General features: G+C 52.4%; 1 protein-coding gene across 1 annotated transcript in view; it reads left to right on the top strand.

Moving 5' to 3' along the window:
- sbno2b (strawberry notch homolog 2b) overlaps nt 1–14,757 on the top strand; it is a 76,608-nt gene that overhangs the window by 47,798 nt on the left and 14,053 nt on the right. The window contains 17 exon segments of the mRNA XM_064334053.1: nt 1,476–1,631; nt 4,407–4,490; nt 4,952–5,025; nt 5,123–5,318; nt 5,721–5,854; nt 6,008–6,098; nt 6,267–6,410; nt 6,531–6,648; nt 6,907–7,012; nt 7,266–7,419; nt 7,975–8,151; nt 8,595–8,692; nt 12,105–12,187; nt 13,329–13,511; nt 13,879–14,000; nt 14,215–14,231; nt 14,233–14,341. Of these exon segments, the coding sequence (XP_064190123.1) occupies nt 1,476–1,631; nt 4,407–4,490; nt 4,952–5,025; nt 5,123–5,318; nt 5,721–5,854; nt 6,008–6,098; nt 6,267–6,410; nt 6,531–6,648; nt 6,907–7,012; nt 7,266–7,419; nt 7,975–8,151; nt 8,595–8,692; nt 12,105–12,187; nt 13,329–13,511; nt 13,879–14,000; nt 14,215–14,231; nt 14,233–14,341 (2,046 nt within the window).

Genomic DNA, 14,757 nt, shown 5'->3' with positions numbered 1-14,757 from the left:
GGCCCCCAACGGCTCCCACCCGCTGCGCCCCCGCGCGCAGGGCTAACTCAGCACCGCGCACCGCCACCCATTCACCAGATGAACTCTGCTTCTCAACGGCGGAGGAGGACAGGTGTCAACGCTGCGATCGGTCTCTGCTCGAATACTGGACCTGGCGATTCTGACGGAAGGAGCGTCGGACGGGATCGCGTCTATCTGCGCGTTCTCCTTTTGATTATGTGAGCGTCGGCGTAGCAGACACGCTCATCCAGAGCGATTCAGTGTCAGTTTTTATGTCCTGATGGTTTCTGCTGCTGGACACGGCGTTTGGTTTGACTGAAGCGATTCAGTCTTGGCTCAGCTTGCTCAACACTGCCCCTCCTGGAAGTGCTGCGGGCCTGCAGCCTATGGGTTACACAGGCAGTCCCCTGGCTGTTTTCATACACTGCCACCCAGTGCCGGAGTTGGACTTGGTCTCCGTACACCCCCCCCCACCCCCTAAAATCCAGCGTGTAGACATTATCCTCAGCTCCCATTCAGTCCCAGGCACCCTCGTGCATTAAGTGTAAATGATGAGATGAGTCCCCATTAGTCGCTTAATTATGTGTGTGCATTGTGCACAGTTGTCTTTGGTCCCCACTAGGGGCTCGGTGTGAAAAATCATTTGGAATTTCAGCTCCACCATGGGAACAGGGCTGGAAAAATGTGCTCGATCACTTACATAATGGTGTTTGTGTGTGACCCGGGGGGACCGAGTGTGCAGGGGGGGGGCTGGACAGGGTCCTGTGTTTGCTTTTCTAGTTGCGAAAATAGGAAGGCGGTCCATTCTACACAAATAGCCAATTTCCCTCTAGCGAACCCGAAAGCGTGCCATCCGCATGTGCTGCTCTTGTTTCAGAGTTAAACTGTGAACTCTGCCCCCCCCCCCCATGACCGCTCTCTTCCTCTTCCCTGGGGAGAGGCCGGGGCCAGCGGTTTCTACAGAGCTGACGTAAATGTGATTCGTGCGGAACAAGAGAGAGCCCTTAACTGATAAACTGCGGAATGTTTGTGAACGGTCATCGGTTCCCTGCTGCGCAGCTGCACACGCCAGCACATTTTCTCCGTGCAGATGCGTCATTTTTACATGGAAATCTTGTTTTTCTTCGTGTGAAGCGTATGCGTATGACAAAAGCGTACGTGTGAAAGGCGCGCCTCAGGGTGGCGGTGGCGTATAACGGGCAAGGAGCTGGTCTTGTAACCTAAAGGCTGCAGGTTAGATTTGCAGGTATGACACTGCCTTGTACCCTTGAGCACGGTACTTAACCTGCTTCGCTTCAGTATATATCCAGCTGTATAAATGGATGCTTTGTAAATGCTGTGTAAGAAGTTCTGTAAGTCACTAAATTGCTAAATGCCTGTAATGTAATGTAACGCTTCCAGATGCTTTGAGCCTTGGTGCAGAACGGGAGGGTCTGATTTCTCTCTCTGCCCCCCCCCCCCCTCTCGATCCACAGGACCTCTCCTGCATCGATGATCTTTCCAACACCTCGCTCTTCTCCTCTCCCGCCGACTCCCTGTCCGAGTACACAGACGCCGCCGACTTCCCCAGCATCGGCAACTACGTGCCCACGCTATGGGACATAAACACGCCCACGCACAGCCAGCTGGAGGTAAGAGCCCCTCTCCCTCCCTTACACACTCTCCCTCTCCCTTACGCTCTCTCTCTCTCTCTCTCTCTCTCTCTCTCTCTCTCTCTCTCTCTCTCTCTCTCTCTCTCCCTCCCTTACACTCTCTCTCCCTCCCTTATGCTCTCTCTCTCTCCCTTACACTCTCTCTCTCCCTCTCTCCCTCCCTTACACTCTCTCTCTCCCTCCCTTACCCTCTCTCTCTCACCCTCCCTTATGCTCTCTCTCCCTCTCTCCCTTACCCTCTCTCTATCCCTCCCTTATGCTCTCTCTCTTCCTCTCCCTTACGCTCTCTCTCTCCCTCCCTTATGCTCTCTCTCTCTCCCTTACACTCTCTCTCCCTCCCTTACGCTCTCTCTCTCTCCCTCCCTTACACTCTCCCTCTCCCTCCCTTACACTCTCTCTCTCTCCCTCCCTTACACTCTCTCTCTCTCCCTCCTTACACTCCCTCTCCCTCCCTTACACTCTCTCTCTCTCCCTCCCTTACACTCTCTCTCTCTCCCTCCCTTACCTCTCTCTCTCTCCCTCCCTTACGCTCTCTCTCTCTCTCCCTTACGCTCTCTCTCTCCTCTCCCTCTCCCTTACGCTCTCTCTCTCCCTCCTTACCTCTCTCTCTCTCTCCCTCCCTTACTCACTCTCTCTCTCCCTCGCTCCCTCCCTTACTCACTCTCTCTCTCTCTCCTCCCTTACTCCCTCTCCTCTCCTCCCTTACACTCTCTCTCTCTCCCTCCCTTACACTCTCTCTCTCTCCTCTCCCTTACACTCTCTTCCCTCTCCCTTACGCTCTCTCTCTCCCTCCTTACGCTCTCTCTCTCTCTCCCTCCCTTACGCTCTCTCTCTCTCTCTCCCTTACGCTCTCTCTCTCTCTCTCCCTCTCCCTTACGCTCTCTCTCTCCCTCCCTTACGCTCTCTCTCTCTCTCCCTCCCTTACGCTCTCTCTCTCTCCCTCCCTTACGCTCTCTCTCTCTCTCCTCCTTACGCCTCTCTCTCTCTCCTCCCTTACGCTCTCTCTCTCCCTCTCCCTCCCTCACTCTCTCTCTCCCCTCCCTTACACTCTCTCTCTCTCCCTCCCTTACACTCTCTCTCTTCCTCCCTTACCTCTCTCTCTCTCCCTCCCTTACCCTCTCTCTCTCTCCTCCCTTATCTCTCTCTCCTCCTCCCTTTTCTCTCTCTCTCCCTTACCCTCTCTCTATCCCTCCCTTATGCTCTCTCTTTCCTCTCCCTTACGCTCTCTCTCTCCTCCCTTATGCTCTCTCTCTCCCTTACACTCTCTCTCCCTCCCTTACGCTCTCTCTCTCCCTCTATCTCTGTTACCCTTACTCTCTCTCTCCCTCCCTTACGCTCTCTCTCTCCCTCTCCCTTACACTCTCTTTCTCTCTACCTTTTCCTTTCTCTCTGCCTCTCACTCATCACTCTCTCTCCCCTTCCTCTCCCTCTCTTCCCCCTCCCCCTCTCTATTCTGTCTCTCTGCCTCCTCTCTGTCGCACTCTCTCTATCGGACACACGGACACACAGGCGTAAACACACAGGGCCTTAACGCACTGGACCCGCTGCAGGTCACACACTCGTGCTCCATCCCACGCACAGAAAGGGAGCGGTCTTCACACGCGCACGCACACGCACGCACACGCATGCTCGCACACACACACACGCACACACACACGCACACGCATGCTCGCACACACACACACGCGCACGCTCGCACACACACACACACACGCTCACACACACACACACGCACGCACACACACACACGCTCACACACACACACACCAGCGCGAGCAGAGCTCACTCAGCCGACCGGGCGCGGGGTCTGTGAAACCGGAGCGAGCCGGTCTGAGCCGGCCTTTCCAGCGCGGTGCCCGCTCCGCTCCTGGGGGTCCGTCCGTCTGACTGAGCCCAGCGTGGGGGGGGGGGGCGTTAGACCCCAGGAGGCGGGGGCTGTTCCTGGCTTCATCGCCTGCTGTTTGTTCCGTTCTTTTTCTTTCCTTCCACTTTTCCCATTCTCTTTTTTTTTCCTCTGGTAAGATTGTTAAAAACCGAAACTCCCATGTATCAGTAGTTTCCATGTGTTTGGAGCACTTGAGTTTGATGGCTGTGGGGCAGATATCGTCTGAGTGCAGGGACAGTAGGGCCCAGTTCTGGGGAGCTGTCTCTGGGCGTATATAGCCAGGGCCTGCAGTGACCGTCAGCCCTGGGAAAGCACACCAGAGCTGGAAAGTCCAGGGCTCAGAAAGTAGAAGTCCCGCCATGTGTTTCTTCCACCCATGAACTCAACCAGCTGATTGCACTAATTAACTTTACCTCCTGGCTGAGAGAATTGTGCTAATCAGCCTTCCAGGTGATTGGAACTAAACACTGGGGAGGACTTTTACTTTCTGGACCTGGATTTTCCACCTGTGGAACACAGAGGCTCCCTCACTTTTCCGCTGCAGTCCGTCTGCGTCGGCTGCGTCGGCTGCGGCATCTGCGTGGCTCCGGCTGGCGACCGCGGACTGATAAGCGGGGGCTCGTCCTGCAGGGGGCCTCGTTCAAGCCTGTCCCCAAATCGTTTTAGCGTTGGGACGTCCCAATGGAAGAGTTCGGGAACGAAAAGATGTTCAGGCAGAGTCTCGTCCTCGTTCAGTTTCCCGCATTTGATGCCCGTGAGCTAGGTCGCTCTCTCCACCTCGCAGGGACCTGTTCGCTGGCGGCCATTTTGTTTTGTTTTGTTTTGATTATTTTTCTGTTATTTTTATTTGTTCATGTTTTCCCTTGCAGTTGAACACCAGCAGGTTTGAGGGCTTGAGCAGTTTGGAGGATATCTCTGCCATTATCAACACCCCGCCTTTGGGAGCATACCAGGTAGCCTCTTCCCTCCAAGTCCGCGGATTTGGGCGGGGCCTGCGACTCCCTCCTGTGCCCTGAGTGGCACTGCGCTCGACGCCTCAGCCTTTCCGACTTCCGCGTCCTCTGCCCCGCGCCAGCCAGGCCGGGAGCTGCGTGTTCGCACTGTTAACCATTAACTGCATCAGCTCCATTAACCGCCTCAGTCTGACTCGCTGAACGGAAAGCTTGCCGTGACTCTCCCCGTGCTGAGAGGCCTCGCTCCTAACCCGCTCTGTGACCCGCCAGGGATTTGCGTCTGTGCTTCATTTTACCACTTTTCTCCAGCTGCTCCAGGTACCCGTTAAAGTTCTCTATCTCTCTTTCTCCCTCTCTGTCTCTCTCTCTCTCTCTCTCTGTCTTTCTCCCTCTCTCCCTCTCTCTGCCTCTCTCTCTCTCTCTCTGTCTTTCTCCCTCTCTCCCTCTGTCTGTCCCTTTAGCCACCGCAGCCGCCCCAGCGACCCCAGCAGTCCCCTGAAGAGAAGGGCGACGAAGGAGACGAGGACTCGGGCACGTGACCGTCCGATACAAACGTCCAATTCCCCCGTCCTTCGCCTCGCCCTCGGCCTCGCTCTTCCGTCTCTCGATTAGCCGATCCCCTCATTGCTCTCTCTCTCTCTCTCTCTCTCTCTCTCGCCCTGTGCAGCCACGATAGGGATCTCGCACCCGGACATCGTCGTGGAGACCAACACCCTGTCCAGCGTCCCGCCTCCCGACATCACCTACACCCTGTCCATTCCCGAAACCACTATCAGCAAAGGTCAGCTGTCTGCCCTGCAGCTGGAGGCCATCATCTACGCCTGCCAGGTACCCCCCCTCGCCCCCCCTCGGGTGTTGTAGCGTTCCCATGGTGACGGACTGAGTGTCCTCTCCACCGTACACATTTCTGCCAGAGCAGAGTAACACTAAGCTTGACTGGCTCTATGTAGAAAGAGGCCTGGCTCCAGCTGTTCCACATTAACCAGCTGGGTCCAGTTCAAATGACATTTGCCAGGTAAATAAAGTGACACTCCACAGCTCAAATAGACATTTGTTTGGCTTGCGCTAACCTCAGTTCCCCGCAGACAGCTTAAATTGATAATCACTCCTGGCAGCTAATCAAACTAAGCAGAAGGGAGTTTTGAGGCTAGCAACAGGTTTGGAATGTGTTCGTGGTGGTCGCGATTGAATCCCGTCTCACCACGCCCCCCATCCCCCCCCCGCTCCCAGCAACACGAGGTGATCCTGCAGAACGGCCAGAGGGCGGGCTACCTGATCGGAGACGGCGCCGGCGTGGGGAAGGGCCGCACCGTGGCCGGGATCATCCTGGAAAACTACCTGAAGGGGAGGAAGAAAGCGCTGTGGTGAGAGAGCGGCTTTTCACACGTCTCCCCTCTCCGTGAAAAAAAAACCCTCTCCGTGAAAAAAAAGCCACTGGAAGGACGAATGTTTTACTTTATTTTCGGTCTGATGTTCTGACGCGATTGTTTGCTTTTCCTCCCCTTTGCCTCCTTCAGGTTTAGCGTTTCCAACGACCTGAAATACGACGCCGAGCGAGATCTGAAAGATATCGAGGCTCCCTGCATTCCCGTGCATGCCTTAAACAAGGTAGGGGAGACAGGGTCCTTATTCAGTCCTGAATGCCAGCTTCCGTTTGGCCTGCCGTGATGCGTGAGGTCGTCCGGGCGACGGCCGTCTCCGGCGTTCCGTCGGTACTTCCTCTGCTCTTTCCTGTGGCGGTGCGGTTGAGGGTCTGCTCTTTTGGTTTGCTCCTAGATTAAGTATGGCGACACAGCTACCTCAGAAGGAGTGCTCTTCGCGACGTACTCCGCCCTGATCGGGGAGAGCCAGGCGGGGGGGCAGCACCGCACCAGGCTCCGGCAGATCCTGGACTGGTGTAAGCCGGGCTTCGATGGAGTCGTATCCCTTTTGCGCATCGCGCGGTTTTTGGAGAAGCGGTTACCTTGGTTGCGGGTGTCACGGCAGTGTGTGTCTACAGCGTAATGTCCCCGTTGCCCTTGACCGCTCCTCCCTTATCAGATCATATTTGACGAGTGCCACAAAGCCAAAAACGCCACGTCCACCAAGATGGGCAAGGCCGTGCTGGACCTGCAGAACAAGCTGCCGCTGGCCCGCGTGGTGTACGCCAGCGCCACAGGTAGGCCTCCCGCGCAGTGCAGCCGCCTCCTGCCACGAAGCAATCGGGTGTTTTAGGATTTTGATCTTTCTGTCTCTGTCTCTCTCTTTTCTTTCTCACTCTCTTTCGTTCTCTCACACTCTCTCTCTCCATCTCTCTGTACGTCTCCACGTTCTTCCTTCTGTATTTTCTCGTCATTTATCGGGTGGCCATGTTTGATCTGTTGTGATTTCGTGTTTTATTGGAATGAAGTTAAACGGCTTTGAATGGCTCCTCCAGGTGCTTCTGAGCCAAAGAACATGATCTACATGAGCCGGCTGGGGATCTGGGGAGAGGGGACCCCCTTCAAAATCTTCGACGACTTCCTGCACGCCATCGAGAAGAGGTCAGGGCCCGCAGAATCTGTACCTGGTGTCTCTGTCTGTCTGTCTGTCCATCCGTCCGTCTGTCTGCCTGTTCGTCCGTCTCTCTGTCTGTCTGTCTGTCCATCCGTCCGTCTGTCTGCCTGTTCGTCCGTCTCTCTGTCTGTCTGTCTGTCCATCCGTCCGTCTGTCTGTCCGTCCGTCCGTCCGTCTGTCTGCCTGTTCGTCTGTCTCTCTGTCTGTCTGACTGACTCTGCTCCTTGCCCCGCCTCCCAGGGGTGTGGGCGCCATGGAGATCGTGGCGATGGACATGAAGGTGAGCGGCATGTACATCGCCCGGCAGCTCAGCTTCTCGGGGGTGTCCTTCCGCATCGAGGAGATCGGCCTGGACAACGACTTCAAGCTCGTCTACAACAAAGCTGCCAAGCTGGTGAGGAGCCCTCAGCCTGGCAGTCAGACCTCGCCTGGGGCTTTCTCCTTTTCTTTAAATAAGATAAATAAGGTTTTCACATTTCCCTGTGTTACTCACTGACTAGTCTGCCCTGTTGGTTTACTGTGGATAGAGTTTCAGCTCAAGTTAGCACTTAAACTTGTCATATCCATCATGCCTTAGTGCAGCGCTCCAGTCCTTATGAACGTTCCAAGCACATATTTGTGATCTGACATGTTCTTAACTGAGCATTCTAAAGCTGATGTAACAGTTGCTACTGGTAACCGAAAGCAATGGAGTTCTAGAACACTGACTTATAATTTTGAAAAGAATGTTCCAGAAGGCCTACTCTTCCAAGGGTTAAGACCTGCAGCAGTCAGCCTGTACTTATTGTGCTACCGGTAGTGGGCACAGTCCTGTCAGTGGGGTTTCCAGCTTGGCAGAGCGGATTATGCCATAAGCTGGTCATGGTACAGTAACTCAGAGGCACGTACGCGCTCGCGTTTGAGCGGGGCCCCCTCTGGCCGGAGGTGTGACGTGCGGTGCTTCTCGCAGTGGGCGGAGGCGCTGGCGGTCTTCACGCGGGCGGCGGACGAGCTGGGCCTGGTCTCCAGGAAGTCGCTGTGGGGCCAGTTCTGGTCCTCCCACCAGCGCTTCTTCAAGTACCTCTGCATCGCCGCCAAGGTGCGCTGCCTGGTGGAGCTGGCCAAGAAGGAGCTGGAGGCGGGAAAGGTGAGTCCAGACTGAAAATCGCCCATCGAGACTATAGCACCCTGAACGGCAGGAACACATACTTCCTCCTGATGCGCGACGGACTGGCCTTTGCCCATGTGTTTCCCATGTTATGTATTCATTCGTATGTTCTCGCTCTTATGAGTTGAAACCAGTGTGTCACCTCTGTTTAGTGGATAGTGAAGGTGTCAATCAATCAATTGATGAATCAATCAATCTTTAATTGAACTCTCATCTTTTAAGCACATGAGGTCATCTGAAATGTGCAAGCAAGACTCTTTATCGGATCAATAGATCAGTCAATCCCTTAAAGGGTAATTTGGTTTACAGACAGGCCCACGTGTGCCGGGCCACCAAGCTAGAATAAAAGCACAGTAAAGTCAGGCACTGATAAAAGCGACCCTCTGCCTGCGTGACGTAGCTCTTTCTGTCGTCCTCGCCAGTGCATCGTGATTGGGCTGCAGTCCACGGGGGAGGCGCGCACCCGGGAGGTCCTGGACGAGAACGACGGGCACCTGGACAGATTCGTCTCGGCGGCGGAGTGAGTTCACCATGGAGACGGTTGAGACGGGGACGGGGTTGAGGGGGGATTCTGGCTCGTCGTCAGAGCAGGGACTCTCCGTTAGAAATGTAGTGGGAACATACTTGTCAAAAACAAGACAGAGCTTTGCTCCAAAAAGACAAAGCCTCCAGTTCAACCCTGAGCCATGTATCGTATCAAATAACTGGTGCTTTCCAGCTCATGTATTTCTGCGGTTTTTAGGTAAATCAGATGATTGTTACCTCATGCATTACAAGGCATGTGTTTAATATACAGCCATTATCTCAAGCCTGAGTTCTTAAGTTTAAGGCTGTGGGTTGAATTGTGCTGCATTAGCATGCATACCTATAGGTGCATCAACCTGTGAAAGGTCATTTCTTATTGTTTTGCTTAGCTGAGCTTAGCAGCTCACCTGAATCCAGAGAGGCCCTGTGTGTCTGCTATAGAGCGGCTCACCCAGAGAGGCTCTGTGTGTCTGCTATAGAGCGGCTCACCCACAGGCCCTGTGTGTCTGCTATAGAGTGGCTCACCCAGAGAGGCCCTGTGTGTCTGCTATAGAGCAGCTCACCCACAGGCCCTGTGTGTCTGCTATAGAGTGGCTCACCCAGAGAGGCCCTGTGTGTCTGCTATAGAGCAGCTCACCCAGAGAGGCCCTGTGTGTCTGCTATAGAGCAGCTCACCCACAGGCCCTGTGTGTCTGCTATAGAGTGGCTCACCCAGAGAGGCCCTGTGTGTCTGCTATAGAGCGGCTCACCCACAGGCCCTGTGTGTCTGCTATAGAGCAGCTCACCCAGAGAGGCCCTTTGTGTCTGCTATAGAGCGGCTCACCCAGAGGCCCTGTGTGTCTGCTATAGAGCGGCTCACCCAGAGAGGCCCTGTGTGTCTGCTATAGACGGTTTCATCAGTGGCACGCGCGTTGCCAAGGTTGTGCGCTTGGCCCTAAGTTAACTTCCGGTCTGTGTTTGTTTATTATTGGGTTTGTGTTTACTGGCTAATATGGCACCGATTACAAATGGAGTGAAAGTTAAACTGATGAACAGACTGATGTTGGGCTCAGGTTGTTGTGCTGTGGGGTGCAACCTGACCTCAGGAACAAACTATATTTCGAAAATTAGTAAAAATACATAATTTAACTTTGTAACCTCACTAGGAAATTGTGAAACGAATTGATGAATCCCTGCGATTATCATAGCTGGTGCTTGCCCGTTGTTACTTCGTATTTTAGAGAAATAACTGGACATCGTTACCTATTAAAATGTAAGTCCTGTAAAAATACACATAATAAACTGTATTTTAAAAAATCAAATTCATACATACACATTTAGTAATACTAATACAGCCTTATTTACTATATCAACTTAAGACAATGAATTATGTCATCGCGACCCATTAAAGTCAATGGCGCAGACTTTGCTTCATAATTTCAAACGGCTTTCCTAACGGCTATTTTGCGTCCTGCGACTTAGGTTACAACAGTGAATATGTACGGATTCCTAGACGTGCTGATGAGAGACCACCCTTTCTCATATTAACCTCCAATATGCAAGACAGGATACTAGCAAATTTCCATTCATTTATATGGGGTGGTCGATACACGTCCCCTTAGCAACCAAATGCTAGCGCTGGACCACGTCTGACTTATTTGCTGGCACACAAAAAAACGTGAAAGTACTGAAAAAATAACCACAGGAGGATAACAAGGATATTTTTCCTACATAACTAGGTACAGGTTGTTACCGATATTTCGCCTATTTCATATATAGTTGCGAATCAGTTTACGCTTTCCTGTCTGTCGAACGAAGGTGGTCGAATAGGTGCTCTCACTCTAGCACTTTGTTTCAGGTAACAAACTCATAATAAGCGATAACTAAGCTGACCAGTAACACGCCTGAAATAGTTATGAATTAGCTAACTAAATTGATTGTAGCTTAATTAATTCATTCTAGTTAGCTAGCCAACTAGCTAGCTAGCTAAACGTAGCTACCATTTTATAAATTATGCACAGTAACGTTAGCTCAATGCTAGTAGTTCATACGCTTTAGCTACGTTTTTTACTAACGTTATGATACCTGTTTCCAATGACTTGACAGCGTTACATTGCCTGATCATTTTGTTGTGGTAACCTAGCAAGATGACCCAAACTATAAGAGCCACGATGTTTTCCCATAAAACATCTAGGTTAAATAAATAACCTACAGTAATTGCATTGGCTACACATGCTGCCCACTAGCCCCAGTTTGTGCTTCTAATCATCGTTTTTAAGCAACATCATAGAAAGAGTGCACTTTTTATACAGGAATGAATGTGCATGTAACCCAGAACAGTTATGGATTATGTAAGGAATGTATGATGCTCAGCAAGGTGCAATACTGTGAACAGTTATCTGTCACTTGATTTTCTGGTAATGTAACATTATCGCATTTCAGTTTGGCCAAGTAACGGTTCTTTTCTTCGACTGGTAACCCCAAATAATACGGACTAGACATAGTTTTAACTAGCTAGCTAACGTAATTTACTTGTTATTTACTTTGCTTGTTATCAGAAATAGTCTGGAGGGACTCTGTTGTTATTGATTGTTTGCGGAAGTCTGCCGGAAGTCAAGTTAGGGCCAGAACAACGCACATGCGCAGTAACGTTTGTTTATGTTGTTACCGTTGAAACCGTCTATAGAGCAGCTCACCCACAGGCCCTGTGTGTCTGCTATAGAGCGGCTCACCCAGAGAGGCCCTGTGTGTCTGCTATAGAGCAGCTCACCCACAGGCCCTGTGTGTCTGCTATAGAGCGGCTCACCCAGAGAGGCCCTGTGTGTCTGCTATAGAGTGGCTCACCCAGAGAGGCCCTGTGTGTCTGCTATAGAGCAGCTCACCCACAGGCCCTGTGTGTCTGCTATAGAGCGGCTCACCCAGAGAGGCCCTGTGTGTCTGCTATAGAGCAGCTCACCCAGAGAGGCCCTGTGTGTCTGCTATAGAGTGGCTTACCCAGAGAGGCCCTGTGTGTCTGCTATAGAGTGGCTCACCCAGAGGCCCTGTGTGTCTGCTATAGAGCGGCTCACCCAGAGAGGCCCTGTGTGTCTGCTATAGAGTGGCTCACCCAGAGGCCCTGTGTGTCTGCTATAGAGCGGCTCACCCAGAGAGGCCCTGTGTGTCTGCTATAGAGCGGCTCACCCACAGGCCCTGTGTGTCTGCTATAGAGCGGCTCACCCAGAGAGGCCCTGTGTGTCTGCTATAGAGCGGCTCACCCAGAGAGGCCCTGTGTGTCTGCTATAGAGCGGCTCACCCAGAGAGGCCCTGTGTGTCTGCTATAGAGCAGCTCACCCAGAGGCCCTGTGTGTCTGCTATAGAGCGGCTCTCCCAGAGACGCTTGTACTGTAGCAGAGCTGGAAATGACGTGGCTCCTTGTCTTCTCTCCTCAGGGGTGTTTTTCAGTCGCTGGTGCAGAAGCACTTTCCGTCGGAGAAGCAGAAGAGAGAAAAGAGCGCTGGAAACAAAAGAAAACGTGAGCATTGTTATCTGTCAACTAAATTTGTTAGCCTATTTTTTTAGCCTATTCTTTATTACACAGACAGCTGTGCTCATTTAGCAATACTGAACCTGTCTTGTGAAATTAGACAAAAATATTATGGTACAGAGTGGACATTTATACCCTGTTGACTGGAACATGTATTCATTAACTTTGGGGGATGTATTTAACTTCCTTCTCTCTGTGAGTCTCAGCTTTGAGCAGCAGCCATGAAGGGAGGTCCCATTTCCCCACTTACCTGACACTGTACCTGAAACTCAAATAAAATGCTAACTTTCACAACAGGTCCGTTTTTAATGAAAGAAAGGCTCAGCTGTGCATTTCCATATCTGGGCTTCCACATTTTATAGCGCATCTAAAAATAAAAGGAGGTTGTGAAAAAAAGGGGGCGTAGTGTGTCAGTCTGCGGTCTCCACTCAGGCCGCTGCGGGACTTTCTCCCTGCCTCGCGACTACGCGGCCCGGTTTCGTTTCTGTCCCGTCTCTCTGCGTTTTCGACCACAGTCATGAGTCACGGCTCGCACCCCGAGCCTTCCTGACCCAAATTCCTCTCTGCTGCTGTAAATTCAAGCTGAAATTCAATGTAAAGCAATGTAAAAAAAATAAATAAATAAATGGTGAACTTAAAATTAATCGTTTGGAATCCACCTGCTCATGTACCCGCCCACCGGACTTGCTGCTCGGTGGTGAAAATTGAGTGGGCCAAGAGTACATAGGTGGGTTGTCTAATCCGAGAGAAGCTGCTATGGGCACAGTGCTTTTGATCTTGGCCCACACCTGATTCACCAGACCACCTATCCATGGTGTTCAGTCCAGACCACCTATCCATGGTGTTCAGTCCAGACCTTGATTCGTTTAATCGGGTCTTTTAGTGCTGGGCTGGAACGAAAACCTGCGGCCATACTGTCTCTTCGTGGGTAAGATTGGACACCTCTGTCATAGACAAAGTGACTAGATGTGCTTGTAGGCCCTCAAATCAGTTCTAACTGTATGCCCTTCTGATGGAGTATAGAGTAACTGGTTAAGGACACAGTGCAGAAATGGTTGTGGACAGGCTGCAGGTTTCCTTTGGTTTTGAGAGCCATGTTCATGCGGCGTCTCCCCCCCCCCCCCCCCAGGCAAACCCAAGGGCCGGCCGCCGAAGTACCCCAAGCACAGCGCGGAGGTGGGGATCGTGATCCACATCAGCGACGACAGCAGCACCGAGTCGGACGGGCCGGACAGCGACTCCAACTCCTCCCCCGAGTCCCTCATGGACAACGACGACGTCATCTTCGTCAACCACACTAACTGTCACACTGGTACGCCGGCCCCTCGCCGCTCCCGGATCAGCCTTCTGTGGGCTGATCGACTCCACCCCCACGCTGATCTGCGTGTCTGCAACGCGGCCCTCTGGGGACGAGTGGCGTAGCGGCTTGGCCGGAGGTTCCCTAAGCGCGGCGCTTAGCGGCTGCAGCGGTCTCGCCGTGTTTCCGCATGCCCGTCCGCTCTTTATCAGCTGGCTGATCTGCCACGGAACCGTCATGCTCGCAGACGTGGGTCTAGACGGCGAGACCAGGCGCGAGGGGGACACTGAGCCTTATTCTTTCACGCTGCGCCAGCTCTGCGTCGCTGATTTTTTTGCGGTTACTTAGATTTGGTTTTTCTCTGCCCGTGTTGTTTTTGCAGCGAAGATCGAGGAAATGAAGCAAGATCTCCTGAACAAGATTTCTGTGCTGGGAAAGGAACTACCTCTGAATACTCTGGATGAACTGATAGACAAGTTTGGCGGTCCAGAGCAGGTCTCTGAGGTGAGAGCTGATTGGTTCTGAGTCACATTACGCCCAACATTCGCTCAGAAATGCACATTAACTTCACGGCTAAGAGAAAGGAGAGAGAGATAATGAAAGCATATTTAAGCAAGTGTTTATTTGTCAAACGCCAGCGGGGAATATAAAATGTAAGTGTAATATCTCTCCCTCTCTCTCTCTCTCTCTCTCTCTCCTCCCTTCTCTTCTCCTTCAGATGACCGGGAAGGTCGGTGGTGCGGAGGCCTGACGGCAGTGTTCGGTACGAGTCACGCGCAGAGCAGGGCCTCACCATCGACCACGTCAACATCAAGGAGAAGGAGCGCTTCATGTGTGGGGAGAAGGTGAGGGAAGCCTGCCCAGCGCACACGCTTAACGTGGAACACGAGCGCACACTTAACACAGAGTCACGTCAGTGCGTGAGCGCACACTTAACACGGAGTCGCGTCAGTGCGTGAGCATACACTTAACACGGAGTCGCATCAGTGTTATGAGCATACACTTAACACGGAGTCGCATCAGTGCGTGAGCATACACTTAACACGAGTCGCGTCAGTGCGTGAGCGCACACTTAACACGGAGTCGCGTCAGTGCGTGAGCATACACTTAACACGGAGTCGCATCAGTGTTATGAGCATACACTTAACACGGAGTCGCATCAGTGCGTGAGCATACACTTAACACGGAGTCGCATCAGTGTGTGAGCATACACTTAACACGGAGTCGTGTCAGTGCGTGAGCATACACTTAACACGCAGCT

The sequence above is a fragment of the Anguilla rostrata genome, chromosome 4 (genome assembly GCF_018555375.3).
Source record: "Anguilla rostrata isolate EN2019 chromosome 4, ASM1855537v3, whole genome shotgun sequence".
In the NCBI taxonomy this organism is placed as follows: Eukaryota; Metazoa; Chordata; class Actinopteri; order Anguilliformes; family Anguillidae; genus Anguilla; species Anguilla rostrata.
The sequence above is the reverse complement of the archived record's forward strand: the minus strand, read 5'-3'. Positions and strand labels throughout refer to the sequence as shown.